This window comes from Coregonus lavaretus (genome assembly GCF_964263955.1).
Source record: "Coregonus lavaretus genome assembly, chromosome: 18".
Taxonomy (NCBI): Eukaryota; Metazoa; Chordata; class Actinopteri; order Salmoniformes; family Salmonidae; genus Coregonus; species Coregonus lavaretus.
Window position 1 is genome coordinate 22,112,142 of NC_140005.1, and position 22,981 is coordinate 22,135,122.

At 42.2% G+C, this 22,981-nt stretch overlaps 3 protein-coding genes across 7 annotated transcripts; all 3 read left to right on the forward strand.

The window, feature by feature from the left end:
• Nucleotides 1–2,974: 2,974 nt before the first annotated feature.
• Nucleotides 2,975–7,263, forward strand: LOC311145871 (protein max-like). Of its 4 annotated transcripts, none has more exons than XM_084182222.1 (4): nt 2,975–3,130; nt 4,894–5,001; nt 5,355–5,493; nt 6,013–7,263. In XM_084182222.1, the coding sequence occupies exons 1-4, from the start codon at nt 3,095–3,097 to the stop codon at nt 6,198–6,200; spliced, it is 471 nt and encodes a 156-aa protein (XP_084038348.1). In that variant the 5' UTR covers nt 2,975–3,094; the 3' UTR covers nt 6,201–7,263. The 4 variants fall into 4 exon arrangements, with proteins under 4 accessions (XP_084038348.1, XP_084038347.1, XP_084038349.1 ...); XM_084182221.1 differs by having other exon boundaries at nt 2,983–3,130; nt 4,894–5,010; XM_084182223.1 differs by having other exon boundaries at nt 2,983–3,130; nt 4,894–5,010; nt 5,370–5,493.
• Nucleotides 7,264–9,542: 2,279 nt separating this feature from the next.
• On the forward strand, nt 9,543–20,339 carry LOC311145872 (ras-related protein Rab-15-like). 2 transcript variants are annotated; one of them, XM_084182225.1, is made up of 7 exons: nt 9,543–9,623; nt 17,504–17,564; nt 17,761–17,821; nt 17,983–18,060; nt 18,225–18,314; nt 18,409–18,474; nt 18,574–20,339. In XM_084182225.1, exons 2-7 carry the CDS (start codon nt 17,518–17,520, stop codon nt 18,721–18,723), a joined length of 492 nt encoding a protein of 163 aa, XP_084038351.1. In that variant the 5' UTR covers nt 9,543–9,623; nt 17,504–17,517; the 3' UTR covers nt 18,724–20,339. The 2 variants fall into 2 exon arrangements, with proteins under 2 accessions (XP_084038351.1, XP_084038352.1); XM_084182226.1 differs by lacking the exon at nt 9,543–9,623 and adding an exon at nt 9,908–10,285.
• Nucleotides 20,340–20,835: 496 nt separating this feature from the next.
• On the forward strand, nt 20,836–21,555 carry gpx2 (glutathione peroxidase 2; the record flags this gene model as incomplete). Its single annotated transcript, XM_084181707.1, has 2 exons — nt 20,836–21,057; nt 21,202–21,555. 2 exons carry the CDS (start codon nt 20,836–20,838, stop codon nt 21,553–21,555), a joined length of 576 nt encoding a protein of 191 aa, XP_084037833.1.
• Nucleotides 21,556–22,981: the final 1,426 nt, after the last annotated feature.

Here is a 22,981-nt window from a genome sequence, read left to right on the forward strand (position 1 = left end):
TGATTAGCTGAACACCAAACATCATCCCATTTATGAATGTACATATTATAGCCTGTTTTCTGTGTGTTTTTGTTTTACAGTATATATACAAAAGCCAGTTGTGCACAGTTATTCCCTTGATTATCAAATATTATACCTATCTGTGATATGAAAAATTACATTTGAACTCTGCCAATGTTGCATACCCTCAGACTGCAGCAATGGGAATATTCAGGTGCTTGTAGGGAAACAGCAGGTTTATACAGGTCAGATGGAGAGAAGTGTATGATCAGGGTGAGAAGTAGGGGAGGGATGCTGAAACTGGGCTGCCATCTGGCCTCATAATCACAGGCTGCAGAGGAAGAGGCCTGGTTATGATCGCCGCCTGCTTTCCACCTGGCTACCCCTGCCCCGGCCACCAGCTCTGCACCTTCCGCTGCAACTTGCCCATGCCCCCCCCCCCCCCCGCTTCTTCTTCACCCAAATTCACAAAGCTGATGTTCTGAAAGAGCTGTAAAATCTGGACCCCTACAAATCAGCTGGGCTAGACAATCTGGACCCTTTCTTTCTAAAATTATCCACCGAAATTGTCGCAACCCCTATCACCAGCCTGTTCAACCTCTCTTTCGTATCGTCTGAGATCCCCAGGTATTGGAAAGCTGCCGCGGTCATCCCCCTCTTCAAAGGGGGTGACACTCTAGATCAAAATTGTTACAGACCTATATCCATCCTGCCCTGCCTTTCGAAAGTATTTGAAAGCCAAGTTAACAAACAGATCAACGACCATTTAGAATCCCCCCGTACCTTCTCCGCTATGCAGTCTGGTTTCCGAGCTGGTCATGGGTGTACCTCAGCCACGCTCAAGGTCCTAAATGATATAATAACCGCGATCAATAAAAGACAGTACTGTGCAGCCGTCTTCATTGACCTGGCCAAGGCTTTTGACTCTGTCAATCACCACATTCTTATTGGCAGACTAAATAGCCTTGGTTTCTCAAATGACTGCCTCGCCTGGTTCACCAACTACTTCTCAGATAGAGTTCAATGTGTCAAATCGGAGGGCCTGTTGTCTGGACCTCTGGCCGTCTCTATGGGGGTGCCACAGGGTTCAATTCTCGGGCCGACTCTATTCTCTATGTATATCAATGATGTCGCTCTTGCTGCTGGTGACTCTCAGATCCACCTCTACGCAGACGACACCATTTTGTATACATCTGGCCCTTCATTGGACACTGTGTTAACAAACCTCCAAACGAGCTTCAATGCCATACAACACTCCTTCCGTGGCCTCCAACTGCTCTTAAACGCTAGTAAAACTAAATGCATGCTCTTCAATCGAAGGCTGCTTGCAACCGCCTGCCCGACTAGAATCACTACTCTCGGCGGCTCTGACTTAGAATATGTGGACAACTACAAATACCTAGGTGTCTGGTTAGACTGCAAACGCTCCTTCCAGACTCACATTAAGCATCTCTAATCCAAAATTAAATCTAGAATCGGCTTCCTATTTCGCAACAAAGCCTCCTTCACTCATGCTGCTAAACATGCCCTCGTAAAACTGACTATCCTACCGATCCTTGACTTCGGCGATGTCATTTACAAAATAGCTTCCAACACTCTACTCAGCAAATTGGATGTAGTCTATCACAGTGCCATCAGTTTTGTCACCAAAGCCCCATATACTACCCACCATTGTGACCTGTACGCTCTCGTTGGCTGGCCCTCACTACATATTCGTCGCCAAACCCATTGGCTGCAGGTCATCTATAAATCCCTTCTAGGCAAATCCCCGCCTTATCTTAGCTCATTGGTCACCCTAGCAACACCCACCCGTAGTATGCGTTCCAGCAGGTATATCTCACTGGTCATCCCCAAAGCCAACACCTCCTTTGGTCGCCATTCCTTCCAGTTCTCTGCTGCAAATGACTGGAACGAACTGCAAACATCTCTGAAGCTGGAGACACTTATCTCCCTCACTATCTTTAAGCATCAGTTGTCAGGGCAGCTTACCAATCACTGCACCTGTACACAGCCCATCTGTAATTAGCCCACCCAACTACCTCATTCCCATATTGTTATATATTTTGCTCATTTGTACCCCAGTATCTCTATTTGCACATCATCTTCTGCACATCTATCACTCCAGTGTTAATACTAAATTATAATTGTAATTATTTTGCACTATGGCCTATTTATTGCCTTACCTCCATAACTTACCACATTTGCACACACTGTATATAGATTTTCTATTGTGTTATTGACTGTACGTTTTGTTTATTCCATATGTAACTCTGTGTTGTTGTTTTTTTATCGCACCGCTTTGCTTTATCTTGGCCAGGTCGCAGTTGTAAATGAGAACTTGTTCTCAACTGGCTAACCTGGTTAAATAAAGGTGAAATAAATAAAATAAAATAAAAATAAATTAGTCTTGTGATCAATGGCCTTTGCAAAGAATGGTAACCATGCATGCTTAAACAGGGAACGTTTATAGATTGTACATACATAGGCCTAATTCTGAATAACAATAAACAAGTAAAGACAGCAATGATGATAATACTGTGAGCTCTCATCTGTATGTAGTTTGATATGATATATAATAATTTTATATAATATAATAATAATTTAATATAATAATTTGAAAAAGTCTTATTTGTCAAAGAGTCTGCCTGTCTGTCTGTCTGTCTGTCTCTGTATGTCTGTCTATCTCTTTCTATACATCTGCAATAGTCGCTCAATTACGATGAGCTATTTCAATGTGTAAGGCAAAATGATCAAACAGATCCTGGAACAGTTGTAAGGGTATTTAGAGACTTTTCCGTAGCACGGGGCGCGTCCAAATAAAGAGGCTAGTGGGGAATATAGTCCAATTACAAACGGTCACATATTGGTAATAATCGAATGAGTCACGCAAAGGACATCAATACCCATAAAACCTTTCGTCTTCGCACATGCGCTTTACAGACTGTTGTGTCCATGTGTAGGCGAATCACGTGTCGAGAATCCGTTGGTCGTCCCTGCTGTAGGAATCGTTTCGTTCTTCGTTTCATTTTGGTTGCTAGCTATAGCCTGTGTTTATTTTAAACAATTTTAATTTTCTCATACATTTCACCGAAGAATGAGCGACAACGAAGATATCGATGTCGACAGTGACGTAAGTTAATGTGATCGCGTTTGTATTTTTGATTAGGGAAACGCGTGTTTTTCGTAGTTCCCTGGAGTATGTTAGCTGGCTCGCTGAACTAGCTGGCAGATCAGAAATATTTTTCGACACAGTAATAGCCAATCAGCTGAGTAGTTTGCCAATTAAACAAAATAAACGCATACATGATTTCTCAACAAATGATAATTTAAATACATGCATATATCATAATGTCATCAAATAAAATGTGTATTGTTAGCTAATTTTACCAGTTTTAGCAATGTAGCTACCTAGCTAGCTAACACGGAGCTTGATTGTTCTATTTGTTGCGGTGAACTGAACATTGCTTGCTAGCTGGCGCTAACTTGGCTAGAACAACAAACAGCGAGCGATGCATGCAAAAACAGCAAGCTAGGTAGTTAAATATTACCTCAACAACTCGCTTGCAAGGCCAGCTAGCTAATTTAGCAAGTTAGGTAAGTCAGTGTAGCGCAGTGGTTCCCAAACAGGGGTACTAGGACCCCTGGGGGTAGTTGATAAGACTCATGAGACCATAGACTTACTGGGAAAATGCACATGAGGGGGTTCTTCAGGGGTACTCCAGGCAGAGCAAAATTAAGTTTGTGGTACAGTAAGCGAAAAAGGTTGGGAACCACTGGTGTAGAGAAGTGTAACGTTACAAGGGCAGTGCACTTTTTCACAAGTTAGTTAGCTAGTTATACTTTGCTCTTGTACATGATGTAAAATGACATCTATCTACGAGGCTTGTGCATTTTTTTCAGGTTTGATGGGACGTTAGCCACCCTGAAAATATTAACCCATGAAAGGGTAATCTCATCCCATAAACCAAGGGGAATTGTCCTTTGAAGCAACCCAAATGGTTACGAGCTATTATCATGTTATGCAGAGGATATGCCATTTTTGTGTTTGTACTGTGCACCCCATGAGAGGAAATAATGTACATCGTGTCCTTCTCATCATAATTAATTTGTTTAGTATTTTTAACAGGTTGTTCATACTTCATTCAATAGGTGATAAGATCATGCATTGCATTTGGGGCTGTTAAAAGCAACATATAAACACATGTTTTCATAGAGGACTAAAGGAGACTTCCCCTCCCCCATTTTGATGAAGCTGGATGATGGATATCAGCTCTGGATAAGAGCAGTGCTATTACACTGACTCATATGCCATAATGTCTTCTATGCATTAATTCAATGATGCTTGCTGAACCCCTTATACTGCTTGGTGATGAACATGGAGTCATAATACGTTTTGTTTAGAGAGCAGATGTAGCTGCCAAGCAACCAACAGGTGGTACCATTCTGTCCTTCTTAGAACATGAGACATTAGTGATTTCTAAAAGAATATAACAAAGACATATAGGCTAGAGGTCGGTGGTGATAAGGATCAGAGTGCATAGGAGGTAGTTTGGTATGTATGAGACAGACATTGTCCATAGCAACCAGTATTGTAGACTTCATACCAACAGTCAGCATTGATTCACCACTTTTATGTCATGTAAGTCTATGTTTAGCCTAACTGTTACTACGATTAACTCATTAGCAATCACAATGTGAAATGTGTTAAATAATTGGGTTTGGATTCAGATGGGTATTGAAATGGGTAGCCCATGTAAAAATAAACACACACAAATAAACACATACACGTTTCAATATTGCAGGAAGAAACCCTTTTTTAAACACTTATTACTTGGCCTCTTATTATTGCTAGTTTGGGTTGAAGCTGTTTCCTCTGTGGATCTCTCGTTGCAGGCAGACAAACGAGCACATCACAATGCTCTGGAGCGCAAACGTAGGGACCACATTAAAGACAGCTTCAGCAGTTTACGGGACTCTGTGCCTGCGTTACAAGGGGAGAAGGTTAGTAAAGTTAGTAATCGATATTTTCTACTTTCCAGCTCTGACTGTAGAATGAATGCAATATGAAGTTAGTAATTTGTATGAATGTCCAAATGTATTCATGCTAAATGTACTGCTGTATCAATGAGGATCAAATAAACCTCAACCATTATTTTGAACGGTTTAGTTTTCATTTTCATGAATGATTGGCTCAGTTATGAATCTGTTTGGATATCTACTTGGTTCCAATAAGCGAATGGTATTTAGCCCAGTCTTTAATAACTGGGCCTGCAGTGCATGTGTCACCTGTAATACTGTGATAAGGACAAATGCAACATTGCCTCATGGCTGAGTTTGTAATTTGTTGCTGACAGCAATCTGTCAAACAGGCTTCCCGAGCTCAGATCCTAGACAAAGCCACAGACTACATCCAGTACATGAGACGAAAAAACCACACACACCAGCAGGACATCGACGACCTGAAGAAGCAGAATGCACTGCTGGAGCAGCAGGGTGAGTGTGGGCTCAAGGCCCAGGGACAACTGCAGTAGCAGGAGGGTGAGTGGTTGGGTCATGGGATCAGAGCCATACTTATGCTGCTTTTCGGCTGTATCACCAGTGTTACACTCTTATCTTATACTAGGAAAATTGTGTTTTCATAGCTAGGGCTGACAGTGAAGACCAGAATCAAGAACCTCTGCATAATCAAAACAGTTGCTTTGTGGGAACAGTTAGCCATTGTGTAATGACAGCTAAAAAGTAACAGTGACCTGGCTTTGGCCCAAAGTGAGAGCAGGTACGCCGGAGCCATGGCCCAGTGAGACACGGGTGCCGGCCCACGTAGATGGAAACAGAAAAGTCTGAGCCTTTTGGGTAAAACACGGGTAAATCCTGTATGGAAATGCGCCATAATGGCTATGCTACTGATGGCCTTTTGCATTATCCCAATGAATTATGTTTCATGGTGGAGAAGGGAGAGACCGATACTTCTCCTGTTGTTTTCTGACTTTGTGTTTCTCTGGGTGATTGCAGTCCGTGCACTGGAGAAGGCCAAGGGGAACACTACGCTCCAGGCCAACTACACATCCTCTGACAGCAGCTTGTACACCAACCCCAAGGGGAGCACAGTGTCCGCCTTTGATGGTGGCTCCGACTCCAGCTCTGAATCAGAGCCAGAGGAGCCGCCCAACAGAAAGAAGCTGCGTGTGGAGCCCAGCTAGACTCCATCCACAGTGCTATCACCAGAGACTCTCTTATCCACCAGCCCACTCCTCCTGTTCAGTCTCTTTCCAGCCTTCTCATGCCACTCCAGGAGACAGATGGAAGACTGTGATAGAGGTGCTATCATATATACAATGCTTCAACCTTTCTCATCCCTCACCAACGTATTGTCATTCCTCTCATGGCACAGCAACAACTCTCAACACCCCCAAAGTGAGGCAGCTCTGCAGTTTGAAGGAGTTCATGCGTTTAAAACCTCATTCTAATGATTCAGAATCGGATATGGAGGTGACCAGGTGTACAGCTTTAGTCTAGTTACAACAAATAGCCCCATTTCTCGTTTTGGATCACCTCAATGAACCTGTTCAGAGTTTTGAGACTTAGGCAGACCATTGAGAAAATGTCCTAAGGAATAGCTGACCTTGTTAATAGTTGTACTTTTTCACAAAATAATGTGAAGTTGCTTTGGAAAAAAATATATGTAATGCAACCCTCCTGAATCAGTGTAGATGGCTGATGTTTTCCGTCTCTGAAATATTTGTGTAATCAAATCCCTAAATTTAGTGATAGCTATATTGAGAAAAAAAACTATTTCGTATCCCATATTGTACATTTTTGTCATTTAGCTTGACCACTTGTCAATGGAGATAGATAGATGAACAATGTTGGCCTCATTTAATATATTCTCACCTCACAGGTTCAACTCTTTGTTTTTATTTTGTTATTCTCAAAACAATTGAGATTTGAAGAAGAAAAAGGTATCCTAAAATGTATCCTGACTGTTACACAATGCAGTTAAAGGTAGTAATCTTTTATTTTGATGAAAGGAAAATAATTCCTTATCAGTGTAGTGCATAACACTGTATACTCTTAAATGTCAGTTCTACAAAGAAAAACCTTTTTTTTTTTTACAGATATAATTAGTGTGTACAAAATAGATATTTGTTTGATTCCACTCCATGGAAATTACAGGTATGTTGTACATACTGCCAACAATTGTCTTGCAAGTTGAGGCATACCTTTGCTATGAGACCATTATAAATAAAACTATTTTATCCTTTAGTGCTGTGTGTAGAAGGGAGACCTGGCGAAGAGGCCAGCTTAAAGTGTATGCCCAAGCATACCTTACTTTGAGTTTTCTTGGTATTTTGTGCTTGCCAGTGCTGGACAAGGTACATGTACACCTCTTCACTATCATTTGTATCAATGTCTTTGTTCCAGATTTTAAACCCTACCTGCTCTAAGCACTGAGTGGCATGGTGTTGGCTGGCCTATTGACAATGATGCTTTGAAGTGCGCACTGAGCTCAGATTATCCACACACGTGACACCCACTTTTCATGCAGGTACATGCATCTCAAAGGAGCCATCTTGATATCTGGTGGAATAGGCTAGTACCTGTTCTGCAGTTTCAGTTTATCAGAGTAAAGGAATGACAGATGAAGCATTCATATCAACACTAGGATCTCAACGACTGGTGTTTGTCTAAGGTTGAGGATGAAAAATTCTTAGCAATTCAAAGAATTTCAAAATGATTGAGATAGCATCTCTTTTTTCCGGTACACTTCTGGCTTTCAGTGTTTGGAAAATGAGTCAAAATATTCTCAGAGGCTAGATGGTAGCAGTGGTGATTTTAGCATGGCAAACAAAAATATATATATTTTTAGATGCATGCCAGCAAAGCCACTACACAACACTAAACAATACATTCATTGCACTATAACGGTGACAAATGGTGCCCACAAACTGTTAGGGCCTACATAAAGCAGTCCCAGCAGCAGAGCTTTCTTTTCAGCACAATGGAGTAAATCCTTATCACTGCTATACCTGGCTATCAGCGGAGCCTTGTCTGCCAGCGAAACAGTTCATTCAGTCTCATTTACTGCCTTTTAAAAAAACATAGCTGATATGGCAGATTTGCTTAAGCAAATGTGGTGTCTACTGACAATTGAGATGTACAAGCTATGGCATAAGGGGACGACGAGTGGATAAGAGAAAATTCGTAATTTTGATTAAGACATTGCGCAAGCTAGGACGGACGTAGTCAATATAACTATTTGTTCAGCACTTTGGAAATGTACAGCAACAGAATTCAGAACATGGGCAGTTCTGAAAGTATTTTCCCTGTACACCAAGTCAGAACCGTAGGATAAATAAAGGGGGTATATAAGCAGACAATGAAGGCTCTTACAATATTCAATTATTACATTTCTCTAAAACAGGCTATAGGCTACATGTGCACCACCAAGTCAGAACAGTAGGCTAAGTTATGAGGGGGAAACGGACCAAATTATTAGGATGAGGCACATGGGCTACTAACAGCTTACTACACAACATTCTTAGTATTACTTTCTTAACAACAGTATACATATCTCCCTGGCATATTACATCATTTGTGCAGCAGTATACAATACATTTTTGGACTTGTGCTGTGCTCACTTGAACAGGAAAGTGGCGTGGCGGTCCTTCGTGGGCAAATTTTGTCATCAAAGTCTGGCATTCTCTGGATTTATGGTGCTTTCAAGACAACTGGGAACTCTGAAAAAAACAAGGTCGAATCATGACGTCAGTGATCTTCAGGTCGGAGCTCTAGAAAGAGGCAGAGTTCCCGACTTGCAATTCCGAGTTTGATGACCGTTCAAAATGTATTTTCCCAGTCGGAGCTCAGTTTTTTCTCAGAGTTCCCAGTTGTCTTGAACTCACTGAAGTCTGACATTTCCCAGTTCTGAGTTTCCAGTTGTTCTGAACATGGCAGATGTCATGCTGGATTGACAGCATGGCCAATGTATTCAAACTTTTCTGGCCCATGCTGTTGAATGTTTATCCCTTTAAGCTTGGGAAATAGACCCTTAAACCCAGACTTGGACCACACACCCACGCCACTGAATAGCAGGCTAGTGATTGCTTAGCAATGGTTGCAGTTAGCCACTGATTCCTTCCAAAACATCATTGTTGAATTTGTGATATCCAACTTGTGTAATGATACTTTGTATCTATAATTTCTCTTCAAATGACAAGGTTTGAAAAGGATTTGGCAATAGATTGTCGAGGTGATTTTTATGATAATGACTGCTTGTCTAGCTTGCTAGCTAAGATTTTGAAAGTATGATGTTGACATGATCAGTCCAATCAAAGCTACGGTAGATATGTGATTTGACATCATTTTATCTGTGGCCAATGACCTTGAGCCTTCTTGGATGGGCACTTCTAATGTAACTCCATGGCAGCACCCCAGGGACTTGAATTGTTTTGCTTCCCCATGAGTGACAAAACACTGAGCCAATCACGGCGCAACTAGAGAACATGACCAACCCCTACGCTCCGTATTTTCCACTGGCTGCCCCACCACAGAAAGCACTGAGCTAGGCTGAAACACCTGCATTTTGGAGCTGCCTTACTCAAAGCAAAAAAGAGACCATGTTTGTATGCGGCTTTATTATTATTTTTTACATTGTTTGTAAACTGATATGTGACACATTAATGTCAAAATAACATGCAAAACAAACAGGTGGGGCTCAAAACAGGTTGGACTCTGCCCCACCTGCCCTGAATGACGTGTCGCCAATAGACGGTAGCCTGGTATGTCCATATTATACAAGACTATCTGCTACAATAGTCTATCAACACCAAGATGAGCTTATTGAGGGGTTGCTTCAGAAATTATGCATGCATCAAAAACCCTAGCCCTTGATCATGACACTGTTTCATTATGTTACACATAAGTCATTGCACAAAGGCGTCTTCTGTATGGGGGAGTTTTGGTAAGAGCCCTGGCGCTCGGTCATAACATCAACACGCATCGCTTGCGGTCTGGTTATGGAAGCATAAGGACCTTATCTTTAATATCAGCGAGAAAACATTTTAAAAAATGTTACATTGATACACACCTTTATAGGGTTAGTGTTCCCACACGGCCATATCTCCATATTATAGCGCTTGTTTACGGAAAACAAGACGGAAGACTGAGGCGTCCACCTGTGCTATCTAGCGTGCTCTGAACACCTGTGTGTAAGTGTAACTCGGGAAGTGTAGTTTCGGCGGATGGAGGCACCCAAAGCTGTATGGATTTGTGCAAAACTGCTAAAGTAAGTGTATTTTTTTGTTGTAGGATTCTTTCTCAATGTTGAAAGATAAGGGCCATATGTTTCGAGAGCCATATCGCAAGTGATGATTATTGACGTTTCAAAATGTTAAAACGAAGCGTCGGGATTCACATGAGCCAGTTGTGGGCGACGCTAACTGTTGAAAACTACGGAGAAAGCAGAATAGACCTAGAGTTTAAAAGCTACAAAAAACCCAACAGGAGGAAAGAATTCCAGTATTAGTTACGAGAAACACTGACATCTCCTGGTAGATAATGGTAACGTATCAATATTAATGAAATCAGTCTACGCAGTTCAACATGAATTGAAGACTAATTGCCAAATGTTACCATTTTGACAATACATTTAAATAAGAAATACGGCTTAAATTTTTTGTTTGTAAACTTTTTACAGAGATTAAACATGTATAGGCAATTTTTCATTTGAGTGAGGGAGATAGGTAAAGGCTAATTTGTAACCACTATTTTTGAGGCGGTCTCGTCGCTTCTCCAAGCCTCTGATCTCACCGCCCTACTAAAAGCATTTTCAATACTCATCTGTCAGATTTCTGGCAAATCATAGAGCAGTCCCATGCAAGTGAGTTCTCACTGAGCAAGAAACTAGGGGAAGCACAAGGAGTGTACAAGGAACGCCACCAATTTCCTCATCAGTAACTATGCCAAATCCTTGGAATATGCGACAGTCATTTTTGATTTAATAGTTTTTTTGTCCACCATGGCAAAGCAGTATGACCTTTTGCTCAGGTTGCTGCTTTTAGGCGATTCCGGGGTTGGAAAAACCTGTTTGTTGTGCAGGTTCACGGATAATGAATTTCATTCATCGCACATCTCTACTATTGGTAAGCTGCTGTTGATTGCAATCGGTTAGTTTGACCGTTGATTAATTCAGGCAAGTTTGCCGCGAATATGCGCCTCCCACAATAAGTGATTGACAGCAATTCTATAGGAAACGCATGACGGGACTTTTCCTAATATATTTAAAATGCTATCACCTAAAACTTGATTGAATTACATATTTCTGAAACTACTATGCCGTAATCCTAACTATCAAATATTGTCTTTGCTAGGCCTACAAACCTAAAACAGAAACATTTTTCACAAACACCTGTTTTCTAAGGAACATGCCTCTACTAGAACCGGTTGATGATTGTTTTCTCAGCTTCCATCATTCAATGTTCAACAGAATTTCCCCCTGGGCCCAGGCTATGGACAGGTTTGTTTAGCAACTCCAGTGTGAGCTCACTGTGGACAGTGCTCAAGATGGGCCTCAGTCACATTACATTACTAATTATTCCTCTAAATAGGGTTAGATTCCCATCTATCATAACATTTTGTCCATTGAAAAACATACATGGTTTAAAGGAATAACTCGAAGTTTTCAGCCAACAGGCGTAGGCACATATTTAGTCGCCTAAGCGTTCAGAATGGACTAAGGATCTAAAACTGGACAAAACTCTCATGGTACAGCTTCTTCTGCAATAACGATCACATACAGGACCATTTAGCCTATTATGGATGGGGGATGCTTTAAGGAAATAGGCCTCTCTTTGGCAGAGCACAATGGAACTGCAGGATCTGTAATTGCATAGAAAGCCTCTCCAAGCCTGATGATGGTATTTACTCGGAAGGGAGGTCTTTCTTGAACAGGAAGTGGCAGGGTTGGGGGAAATTAATCTTCTGCGTTCCCTCTGATTGTGTAACTCCATTACTCCACCACTTCATGTTTTGTTTTCATACGAAGTAGAGGTGTAGACTGACAGAATGTAACTCACATTAAAATGGTGCTCTCAAGACTGAAGCCTTTCTTCCCCTATTTATGTGGCCAATGTCTAATGATTTTGACAAAGGTGATATGCAGCAGAAAATGGGCTGATTGGCCAGAATTACTTCTGTTTTGTTTAGGGCCACTCAGCTGACTGTCTGATTTATTTCCCATGGGTCATCGGCAGTCAATGCACCCTCTTATTAATGAACATGGTGGTGATCCTGTGGTATGACTGACTGGGTAATGGGCTCAAACATCCTGAAAAGCTCAGAGCAGGGGTTCTGTTTGAAAAGCAGCAGCCTACAGGAAAGTCTACATACTATACACACACACTAATGCAGATGTCTTGAGGTTGTTTATCTAACCCTGTAACTTTCTTCCTCCTGTTTGTTCAACTTAAACAAAACAATATGTGACTAGAAGGAATGGGGAAGGTTGTGACATACATTGCAGCTCTACTGGTGTGTTTTATCTCTGTGAAGCAAGCTTAGCTGCTGCTGATCTACAAAAAAACCTATTGTATTTGGTTAGTGTTATTGAGGGGGAGGGGTCCGTAAGAGTAGCATACAGAACAGAATCAGACCAAGGCACCTGATGTCTACCCCATGATAATCACCCTCCTAGATTCTACTATGCTTCGTTCCTTATTATTCTTCAGTCCTGAACCCCCAACCACAGTTCCTGGAATACAGTGTTACCCACTAAATTAGCTCATTAAAGATTTGGCTGGCCTCACTGGCAGTGAATGTAATGTCAGACCTGTTGAACACATGATTAGCCTATAACGCTGGCACAGGGAGATATACACGCAGGTAAAGGTAGTGAAGCATGTACAGCATGTCAAATTTGAATGTGCTCTCTCTCCCATGTGTCAGTGTTGGGGCGCTAATTGGGAAGGCTGCCTCCATCGCTATTGGAGATGACATCATGGCATTTTTTTAGTCTTGTCCAACAAACAATCAGAATGGTTTCTAACATCACTAGAAGCACGGTTTGGATTCACTAAGAACATATAATGGCCAGTCTGTTGCCTGAAGCATATCCTTGTGTGACGTGTTTGCGTCAGCTCTGTGTTGTCTCCAGAGTGGCGCAGTGGTCTAAGGCACTGCATCGCAGTGCTAGCTGTGTCACTAGAGATCCTGGTTCGAATCCAGGCTCTGTCGTAGCCGGCCGCGACCGGGAGACCCATGGGGTGGCGCACAATTGGTCCAGCGTTGTCCAGGGTAGGGGAGGGAATGGCCAGCAGGGATGTAGCTCAGTTGGTAGAGCATGGTGTTTGCAACGCCAGGGTTGTGGGTTTGATTCCCACGGGGGTTATAAAAAATTATGTATGCACTAACTGTAAGTCGCTCTGGATAAGAGCGTCTGCTAAATGACTAAAATGTAAATGTAAATGTTGTTTACTCTGTTTGTGGCATGTCAAATCAAATTGTATTGGCCACATGCGCCGAATACAACAGGTGCAGACATTACAGTGAAATACTTACTTACAGCCCTTAACCAACAGTGCATTTATTTTTAATAATAAAGTAAAATAAAACAACAACAAAAAAGTGTTGAGAAAAAAAAGAGCAGAAGTAAAATGAAATAACAGTAGGGAGGCTGTATATACAGGGGGGTACCTGTGCAGAGTCAATGTGCGGGGGCACCGGCTAGTTGAGGTAGTTGAAGTAATATGTACATGTGGGTAGAGTTAAAGTGACTATGCATAAATAATTAACAGAGTAGCAGCAGCGTAAAAAGATGGGGTGGGGGGGGGGCAGTGCAAATAGTCCGGGTAGCCATGATTAGCTGTTCAGGAGTCTTATGGCTTGGGGGTAGAAGCTGTTGAGAAGTCTTTTGGACCTAGACTTGGCACTCCAGTACTGCTTGCCGTGCGGTAGCAGAGAGAACAGTCTATGACTAGGGTGGCTGGAGTCTTTGACAATTTTGAGGGCCTTCCACTGACACCGCCTGGTATAGAGGTCCTGGATGGCAGGAAGCTTGGCCCCAGTGATGTACTGGGCCGTACGCTCTACCCTCTGTAGTGCCTTGCGGTCGGAGGCCAAGCAGTTGCCATACCAGGCGGTGATGCAACCAGTCAGGATGCTCTCAATGGTGCAGCTGTAGAATTTTTTGAGGATCTGAGGACCCATGCCAAATCTTTTCAGTCTCCTGAGGGGTAATAGGCTTTGTCGTGCCCTCTTCACGACTGTCTTGGTGTGTTTGGACCATGATAGTTCGTTGGTGATGTGGACACCAAGGAACTTGACGCTCTCAACCTGTTCCACTACAGCCCCGTCGATGAGAATGGGGGCATGCTCAGTCCTCTTTTTTTCCCTGTAGTCCACAATCATCTCCTTTGTCTTGGTCACATTGCGGGAGAGGTTGTTATCCTGGCACCACACGGCCAGGTCTCTGACCTCCTCCCTATAGGCTGTCTCATCGTTGTCGGTGATCAGGCCTACCACTGTTGTGTCGTCGGCAAACTTAATGATGGTGTTGGAGTCGTGCCTGGCCATGCAGTCATGGGTGAACAGGGAGTACAGGAGGGGACTGAGCACGCACCCCTGAGGGGCCCCCGTGTTGAGGATCAGTGTGGCAGATGTGTTGTTACCTACCCTTACCACCTGGGGGTGGCCCGTCAGGAAGTCCAGGATCCAGTTGCAGAGGGAGGTGTTTAGTCCCAGGATCCTTAGCTTAGTGATGAGCTTTGAGGGCACTATGGTGTTGAATGCTGAGCTGTAGTCAATGAATAGCATTCTCACTTAGGTGTTCCTCTTGTCCAGGTGGGAATGGGCAGTGTGGAGTGCAATAAAGATTGCATCATCTGTGGATCTGTTGGGGCAGTATGCAAATTGGAGTGGGTCTAGGGTTTCTGGGATAATGGTGTTGATGTGAGCCATGACCAGCCTTTCAAAGCACTCCAGCGCTACAGACGTCAGTGCTATGGGTCGGTAGTCCTTGGGCACGGGGACTATGGTGGTCTGCTTGAAACATGTTGGTATTACAGACTCAGTCAGGGACATGTTGAAAATGTCAGTGAAGACACTTGCCAGTTGGTCAGCACATGCTCGGTGTACACATCCTGGTAATCCGTCTGGCCCTGCGGCCTTGTGAATGTTGACCTGCTTAAAAGTCTTACTCACATCGGCTACGGAGAGCGTGATCACATAGTCATCCGGAACAGCTGGTGCTCTCATGCATGCTTCAGTGTTGCTTGCCTCGAAGCGAGCATAGAAGTGGTTTAGCTCGTCTGGTAGGCTTGTGTCACTGGGAAGCTCGCGGCTGTGCTTCCCTTTGTAGTCTGTAATAGTTTTCAAGCCCTGCCACATCCGACGAGCGTCAGAGCCGGTGTAGTACGATTCAATCTTAGTCCTGTATTGACTCTTTGCCTGTTTGATGGTTCGTCGGAGGGCATAGCGGGATTTCTTATAAGCGTCCGGGTTAGAGTCCCGCTCCTTGAAGGCGGCAGCTCTACCCTTTAGCTCAGTGCGGATGTTTCCTGTAATCCATGGCTTCTGGTTGGGGTATGTACGTACGGTCACTGTGGGGACGACATCATCGATGCACTTATTGATGAAGCCAGTGACTGATGTGGTGTACTCCTCAATGCTATCTGAAGAATCCCGGAACATGTTCCAGTCTGTGCTAGCAAAACAGTCCTGTAGCTTAGCATCTGCGTCATCTGACCACTTTTTTATTAACCGAGTCACTGGTGCTTCCTGCTTTAGTTTTTGGTTATAAGCAGGAATCAGGAGGATAGAGTTATGGTCAGATTTGCCAAATGGAGGGCGAGGGAGAGCTTTGTATGCGTCTCTGTGTGTGGAGTAAAGGTGGTCTAGAGTTTTTTTTCTCCTCTGGTTGCACATTTAACATGCTGGTAGAAATTAGGTAGAACGGATCTAAGTTTCCCTGCATTAAAGTCCCCAGCCACTAGGAGCGCTGCCTCTGGATGAGCGTTTTCCTGTTGAATTATGGCCTTATACAGCTCATTCAGTGCAATCTTAATGCCAGCATTGGTTTGTGGTGGTAAATAGACGGCTATGAAAAATATAGATGAAAACTCTCTTGGTAAATAGTGTGGTCTACAGCTTATCATAAGATACTCTACCTCAGGTGAGCAAAACCTCGAAACGTCCTTAGTATTTGATTTTGTGCACCAGCTGTTGTTTACAAATATACACAGACCGCCACCCCTTGTCTTTCCAGAGTCAGCCGTTCTATCCTGCCGATGTAGCGTATAGCCCGCTAGCTGTATGTTATCCATGTCGTCGTTCAGCCACGACTCGGTGAAACATAAGATATTACAGTTTTTAATGTCCCGTTGGTAAGATAACCGTAATCTTAGGTCATCCAATTTATTTTCCAATGATTGAAGATTGGCTAATAGGATTGATGGGAGCGGCAGTTTACTCGCTCGCCGTCGGATCCTTACAAGGCACCCCGACCTACGTCCACGATATCTCCGTCTCTTCCTCATGCGAATGACGGGGATTTGGGCCTTGTCGGGTGTCTGTAGGATATCCTTCGCGGCCGCCTCGTTGAAGAAAAATTATTCGTCCAATACGAGGTGAGTAATCGCTGTCCTGATATCCAGAAGCTCTTTTTGGTTATAAGAGACGATGGCAGAAACATTATGTACTAAATACATTTCAAATAACGCGGAAAAACACACATAATAGTACAATTGGTTAGAGGGCTGTAAAACGGCAACCATCTTCTCCGGCGCCATGTATGGTGGTTGTTATGGCAATGTTGCAAGCAACTGACCTTTTACGTCTGACTATTTGATGGTTTTTTATGCTTTTTCAACTGTGAAGCTGTCACACACACCACTGACATTTTAAATGAAGGTTGTTGTGAGTGATATATATATATATTTAATGCAGAGGTCGATAGACACCCAAGTCACGTCTTCCATGTCCGTAGGCCCTGCCGAAATACACCGTAGTAAATGACAACAATTGAATTTCCTTGAGCAAGATGACATGTTTTAAAGGTTACTTCCAAAGACGGATTGAAAGGACATTCAACTGGGATAAGTTGGTATCTAAACAAACCAGTCCCCATCAGTGTCCACTTCCAAACTGGCCAAAATAAGTTTTTGTTTGACTGGAAGAATGGAAGAAGTTTTTGTTAGCCAAGTGGAAGAATGCTACGTTACCAGGGCTACTTATTGACTAGTACAGGCTGATTTGGTAAGTAAGTAATGAGAATGAAAATGTTCCAATAAGATGTCATTCATTTTTCTTTTTATCATTTATTTATACAGGAAAAACTTATTTTAAGCACCAATCGGATAGGCTACAATATTTGAGCCTTCAGTAAAACTACAGTCCTGCAATGGGGAAAGAATAAAGAAACAGGATAGCACGAGGGAAATGAAATAAAATCAAGAGAGAGAAGATAGTAACATGTTTGCCATGCATAACAATATATTTTTGTCTTCTGTAGGAGTGGATTTCAAAATGAAAACATTAAAAATAGATGGCATTAAAGTGCGAGTACAGATCTGGTGAGTGAACAGATCTTTGAGATAACGACTCACACACCATAATACAGTAGTTACTGACACACCCATCACAAATGTCATGTTTTCATTCTGTAAGGTGAAATATGCTTTACCTCTTTATTTGATTGAGACATATTCTGAAATGTGGTCACCATGTAAAACTGGGGATTGCCTCTATGCCTTTGTCTATCTACACTAGGGATACTGCTGGCCAGGAAAGGTACCAGACCATCACCAAACAGTACTACAGACGGGCACAGGTGGGTTCTCTACACACCAATAATCAGTGTCCAAAAATGAAGTACAGTAGCAGAGTTAAAAACATTTTACAACATCAAGTGCTTAGTCCCGTGCTCAACCTTAGTCATGTGCACACAATCTGTCATGACGGTCCCTTCCTTCTCTCTTGATCGTTCACCAGGGAATTATCCTGGTGTATGACATCACTAGTTCCCGTTCCTTTCAGCACATTGTGAAGTGGGCTAGCGATGTGGATGAGGTAAGGATAAAACTGCCCTCCTCCATTCACTTGGTTAGTCTCTTTGTCTCCCCTTCTCTGTTTCACAGGGTCTCTTTGTTTGTTACCCAGTATTTACATCCTCTCTTTATTGAACTGTTGGTGCCCAGTCGTCTTTTTCACAACCCTGTCACAATGTGTTTCAGTTTGCCCCTGACAAGGTGCAGAGGATCCTGGTGGGGAACAAGGCTGATGAGGAGCAGAAGAGGAAAGTGCCTAAAGAACAAGGGAACAAGGTTGGCCTTTATCTTGCTGTTCTACTCAGTCATAATAGTTTTCTTTCATACACAGTTTGACTTTTTCCATCCTTAATGAACTCGTGTGTTACAGCTAGCAAAAACCTATGGAATGGAATTCTTTGAGACAAGTGCCTGCACCAACTGCAACATAAATGAGGTGAGTCATAGGCCTTATTGAGTCAATACCTTGTATGTACGCTATGTTGGGTGATCATGTGAGGCAATTGTGATAAAATATTTTCTTTACATCTTCCAGTCGTTCACCCGGTTGACAGAGCTGGTCCTGCAGGCTCACAAGAAAGAGATGGATGCCTTCCAGGGTTCCACTGATAAATACTTAGACATGACTTATCAGGAGGGAGAGCAGGACAACAATGCAAACTCCCAGAAGGCCTGCGCATGTTAGCATGATGGCAAAGCTCTTAACCTGGGGGTGTTTGGCTAAAATATTTTGTTGTTGTTGCAATGCCCCTGGCCCTGTGACATAATGGCATTGAAATGATGAGAAACTTATGAAATGTGTGAGCATGTTCGGTGTTTACTGAATATTGCCCTTGCTGCTGATCAGTTTGATGCATTATAATTTTTAGTTTTACTCACAGTTATGCATTGTTTTATAGTTACTTGACTTTTTAATGGTTATTACCCGGCTTTGCAACACCCAAACTGATGGCACCCTGAGTTGAGTAATAATAAGATTTGCCAGCAGATGGGCTGCTGGCTCCAATGCTACACTGAAAGTTGCAACTGCGCCCCTGTTTGGATCGATAAGGTATACTTAAGCCTACCCCTGTATAATTTGTTTTGCCACCAGGGGCGTCATGCACCCCAAAAATTTGAGGGGGCACAAAGTACATGAGGATGGCTGGCGGGTGGACTGGAAGAGGGCTCATTTCTGCTTTTTTCCAAACACCTGAAACCGCTTTTTCCTGCATCTAGAGACATAATCAATATGCTTAATTTTACATAAAAAATGTGTTCATTTTTCTGCATATCTAAGCATACCTCTTGAGCTGTCTATATCCTCCTGACTGGTGGATTTATTTTTTAAGGAACAAAAATCTGGGTAAAAGATTTGAAAGGAATGTGAGTCTTATCCAATACATTTAGTAATTGCTTGCTTTTCTAAAGTCTACCAACCTTGCTGGCAGCCAGGTAAGATAGTTAGACAAGCTAGCTACTCTAACTTGATAGATAGTCTGAAATGGCTCCTTAGTAGCTAGTTATGAGGTTGGGAGATTGGAACCTATATGGGGTAGCTAAAGCCAACGTCATTAAATTGTTAGTTGGCTAGTAGTATTAGTATTAATTTTTTTATAAACAGGACTAATCTGAGGGAGCACGTGCCCCTGTGCCCCCTCTGGGCAAGACGCCTCTGAGTTTGTCACAATTTTACCCTTCATATCACAAACGTTGCTGTCTACTTTAAATAACTAAAATGATGCTTACAAAGTCATTTGTAAAATAGATGAATAGTGGGACGGACCAAAGTAAAAGAGAATCTGAAGCTCTTGATTGGTGCTTTATGAGATGAGACCAGGATAGGGGAGACAGGGTGGGTAGAGGGCATCGTTAAATTATTCACATGCAGAAATAGAATCCAAGCTAGCAAGAAGGGCTCATTTACCTGTGGAAGACTAACCCATACTCAAACATGCATGAAGCCAAAACTCGATCTAAAACAGAAATGATGTTCAACACTATTTTGAGTAACTTGTATGTTTTGTGAATTTAGAAGTTGTCATTACCAATTCTAGGTATTTTTACAGGTTTAAAAGCTGTAGCAAATGCCAAACTGGTGCATACACAAACACTACTATAAAGGGATGATACGGTGCAACCGATAGCTGACTGGATTGATGTTTTTGAGTAGCTGTGCTATAACATAAAATATGAATATATGTATTTTTTATTAAATAAAAAAAGGTAATCTTGTTGGCTATTTGGTAAATGTTTTGATACTGTGGAATACATTTTTACTAGATCATATTCACAGACGAGTCTGACTGTAAAACCGCTGAGTGTATTTGGCCATAATAAAACATAAAGACGTATAACATGTAATTTGTATAAAAAACGATTACGTATTTAGTATGAAAGAAATATTGTCCCGTGTAGCTCAGTTGGTAGAGCATGGCGTTTGCAACACCAGGGTTGTGGGTTCGATTCCCACGGGGGGCCAGTATGAAGAAAGAAAGAAAAAAATGTATGCACTCACTAACTGTAAGTCGCTCTGGATAAGAGCGTCTGCTAAATGGCTAAAATGTAAATGTAATAACTATAGATTAGATTTAACACGACTCCATTCATTCCGTTCTGTGCAAGTTTACAAGCTGAGATATGAGCCTGTCTACCTTAGTGTGTGACAGGATTGTATGTCATGTGGGTATCATTTTACTGCAGAGCTATTTGACACCCAGGTAAGGCAGGCACATATCTGACGTCAGGTGACCTGAGGTGGTATTAACACACAGAACACACTGGTCCTCACTACTGCCAGTAACTACAGAACAGGACCATGACGTTCATCGCTAAGACCTTCTATGATCTGAAGGCCACGACGCTGGAGGGGGATTCAGTAGATTTCAATGTGTTTCGAGGGCGGGTGGTCCTCATTGAGAATGTGGCATCGCTCTGAGGGACAACCACCCGGGACTACAGCCAGCTCAACTTGCTCCAGAGCAAGTACCCTCACCGGCTAGTGGTCCTGGGCTTCCCCTGCAATCAGTTTGGCTACCAGGTCAGTATGTGACATCTTGGCCTTTGGTTATGTGGTTCAGTGAAATCAATAAAAACAAGCTACTCTAGTAAAATATTCTGTTAATTACAAGTATCAGGTGATTTGTTTAATGATTGTCAGATGAGAATGTTGCATGTTTTACAGGAGAACTGTTCAAATGGGGAGATCCTGAACTCATTGAAGTATGTGCGTCCTGGAGATGGCTACCAGCCTGGCTTCACTGTCTTTGAGAAGTGTGACGTGAATGGAACCAACACCCACCCTGTCTTTGCCTATTTGAAAGACAAACTTCCCTATCCTGATGATGATCCACACACCCTCATCCAGGATCCTAAATTCCTCATCTGGAGTCCCATCAGCAGGACAGACATCTCTTGGAATTTTGAGAAATTCCTGGTTGGGCCAGAGGGAGAGCCCTTTAAACGGTATAGCAAAAAATTTGAGACCATCAACATCGAGCCTGACATACAAAGACTGTTGAGACTAACCAAGACCTGAAAATAGCATGGAAATGTTCTCCTTGTGTACTATTCTTTCTACTACACAAATGACTTCACATCTATGATAGACAGGAAATATTATGGTGTCGTCCATCCTTTTGAGCTTTACTAAATGAGGGTAATATTCTAAAAACCTGGGAATATTATCTGAGGCCGTGTAATTGCTCAAGAGTTGTGGGTTATGCCTTGATAAGTCTTCTTGCTCATGTAATAAAAAGAAAGCATCAGCTATATTTTTGTAGGTCCTCAAGAATTGATCCTGACCTTTAGTAAACCCTCTCCTCTCTCTGTCTCTATGCTGGCCAGCAGGTGGTGCCACTAACTTGATTTTGGATTAGATTTTTGCCACCAACTCATTGAGCTGTTTGTGAAGTTTTTCAGACAAAAAGCAATATATATATATATTGTATATATACACAAGGTAACTGTAGTTGGAATAAAATGATTATATTCTACTTGTATTATCCGAAAAGTATTCTTATTGTTCCACCATACCCCATGTGTAGTAATCATGTTATAATCATTTGACATTTTCTAGATTCACATTACTTACTTTTAAAGTAACTGTCCAGTGTTTCCAGATTTTTATGAAATATTACCTATAATTAATAACAATATGAGTGAAATAGTTTTCCTTCCAAAAAACGGTAATTAAGTATGTTAAAAAGTACATTTTCTGTGTTGGAATGGTGTGGGCGTGTAAATGGGTTAGCTGACAACATCACGAAAATGATGTGCATACTTCAATGGGGCAGAAGTCCGTGTGTTGTTGTGATTCTGGATGACCAGGGTCTGGTTTCCCGATAGCGAAGGAATTTAGGCTTACGAGTGTTTTACCGATGTATCATAAAAATAACGGCCGACGACGTCACACCCGTTTCCCAAAACACGACCCAGTTAACTCGTTACAAAGTTAAACTTAACTGTGTCATTACAGTAGCTGCTGTCCCGTGCTGAAAATGAATCCAGAAAATAGGCTTAAGAGCTCGCTGTAGCGCTTAAATGATTTATGGCTATTCAAAGTCAATTTTCTTTTTTTTACGCAATACCATTTTCCCATTAAGAGAAAAATAATTATGTAGCCTATTATGTATTTGTTTGTATTACACACTGAACAAAAATATAAACGCAACATGCAACAATTTCAAAGATTTTACTGAGTTACAGTTCATATAAGGAAATCAGTCAATTGAAATAAGTTCATTAGGCCCTAATCTATGGATTTCACTTGACTGGGAATACAGATATGCATCTGTTGGTCACAGATACCTTTTTTTTTTTAAGTAGGGGCGTGGAACAGAAAACCAGTCAGTATCTGGTAAGACCACCATTTGCCTCATGCAGCAGGACACATCTCCTTCACATAAAGTTGATCAGGCTGTTGATTGCCACCTGTGGATTGTTGTCCCAGTCATCTTCAATGG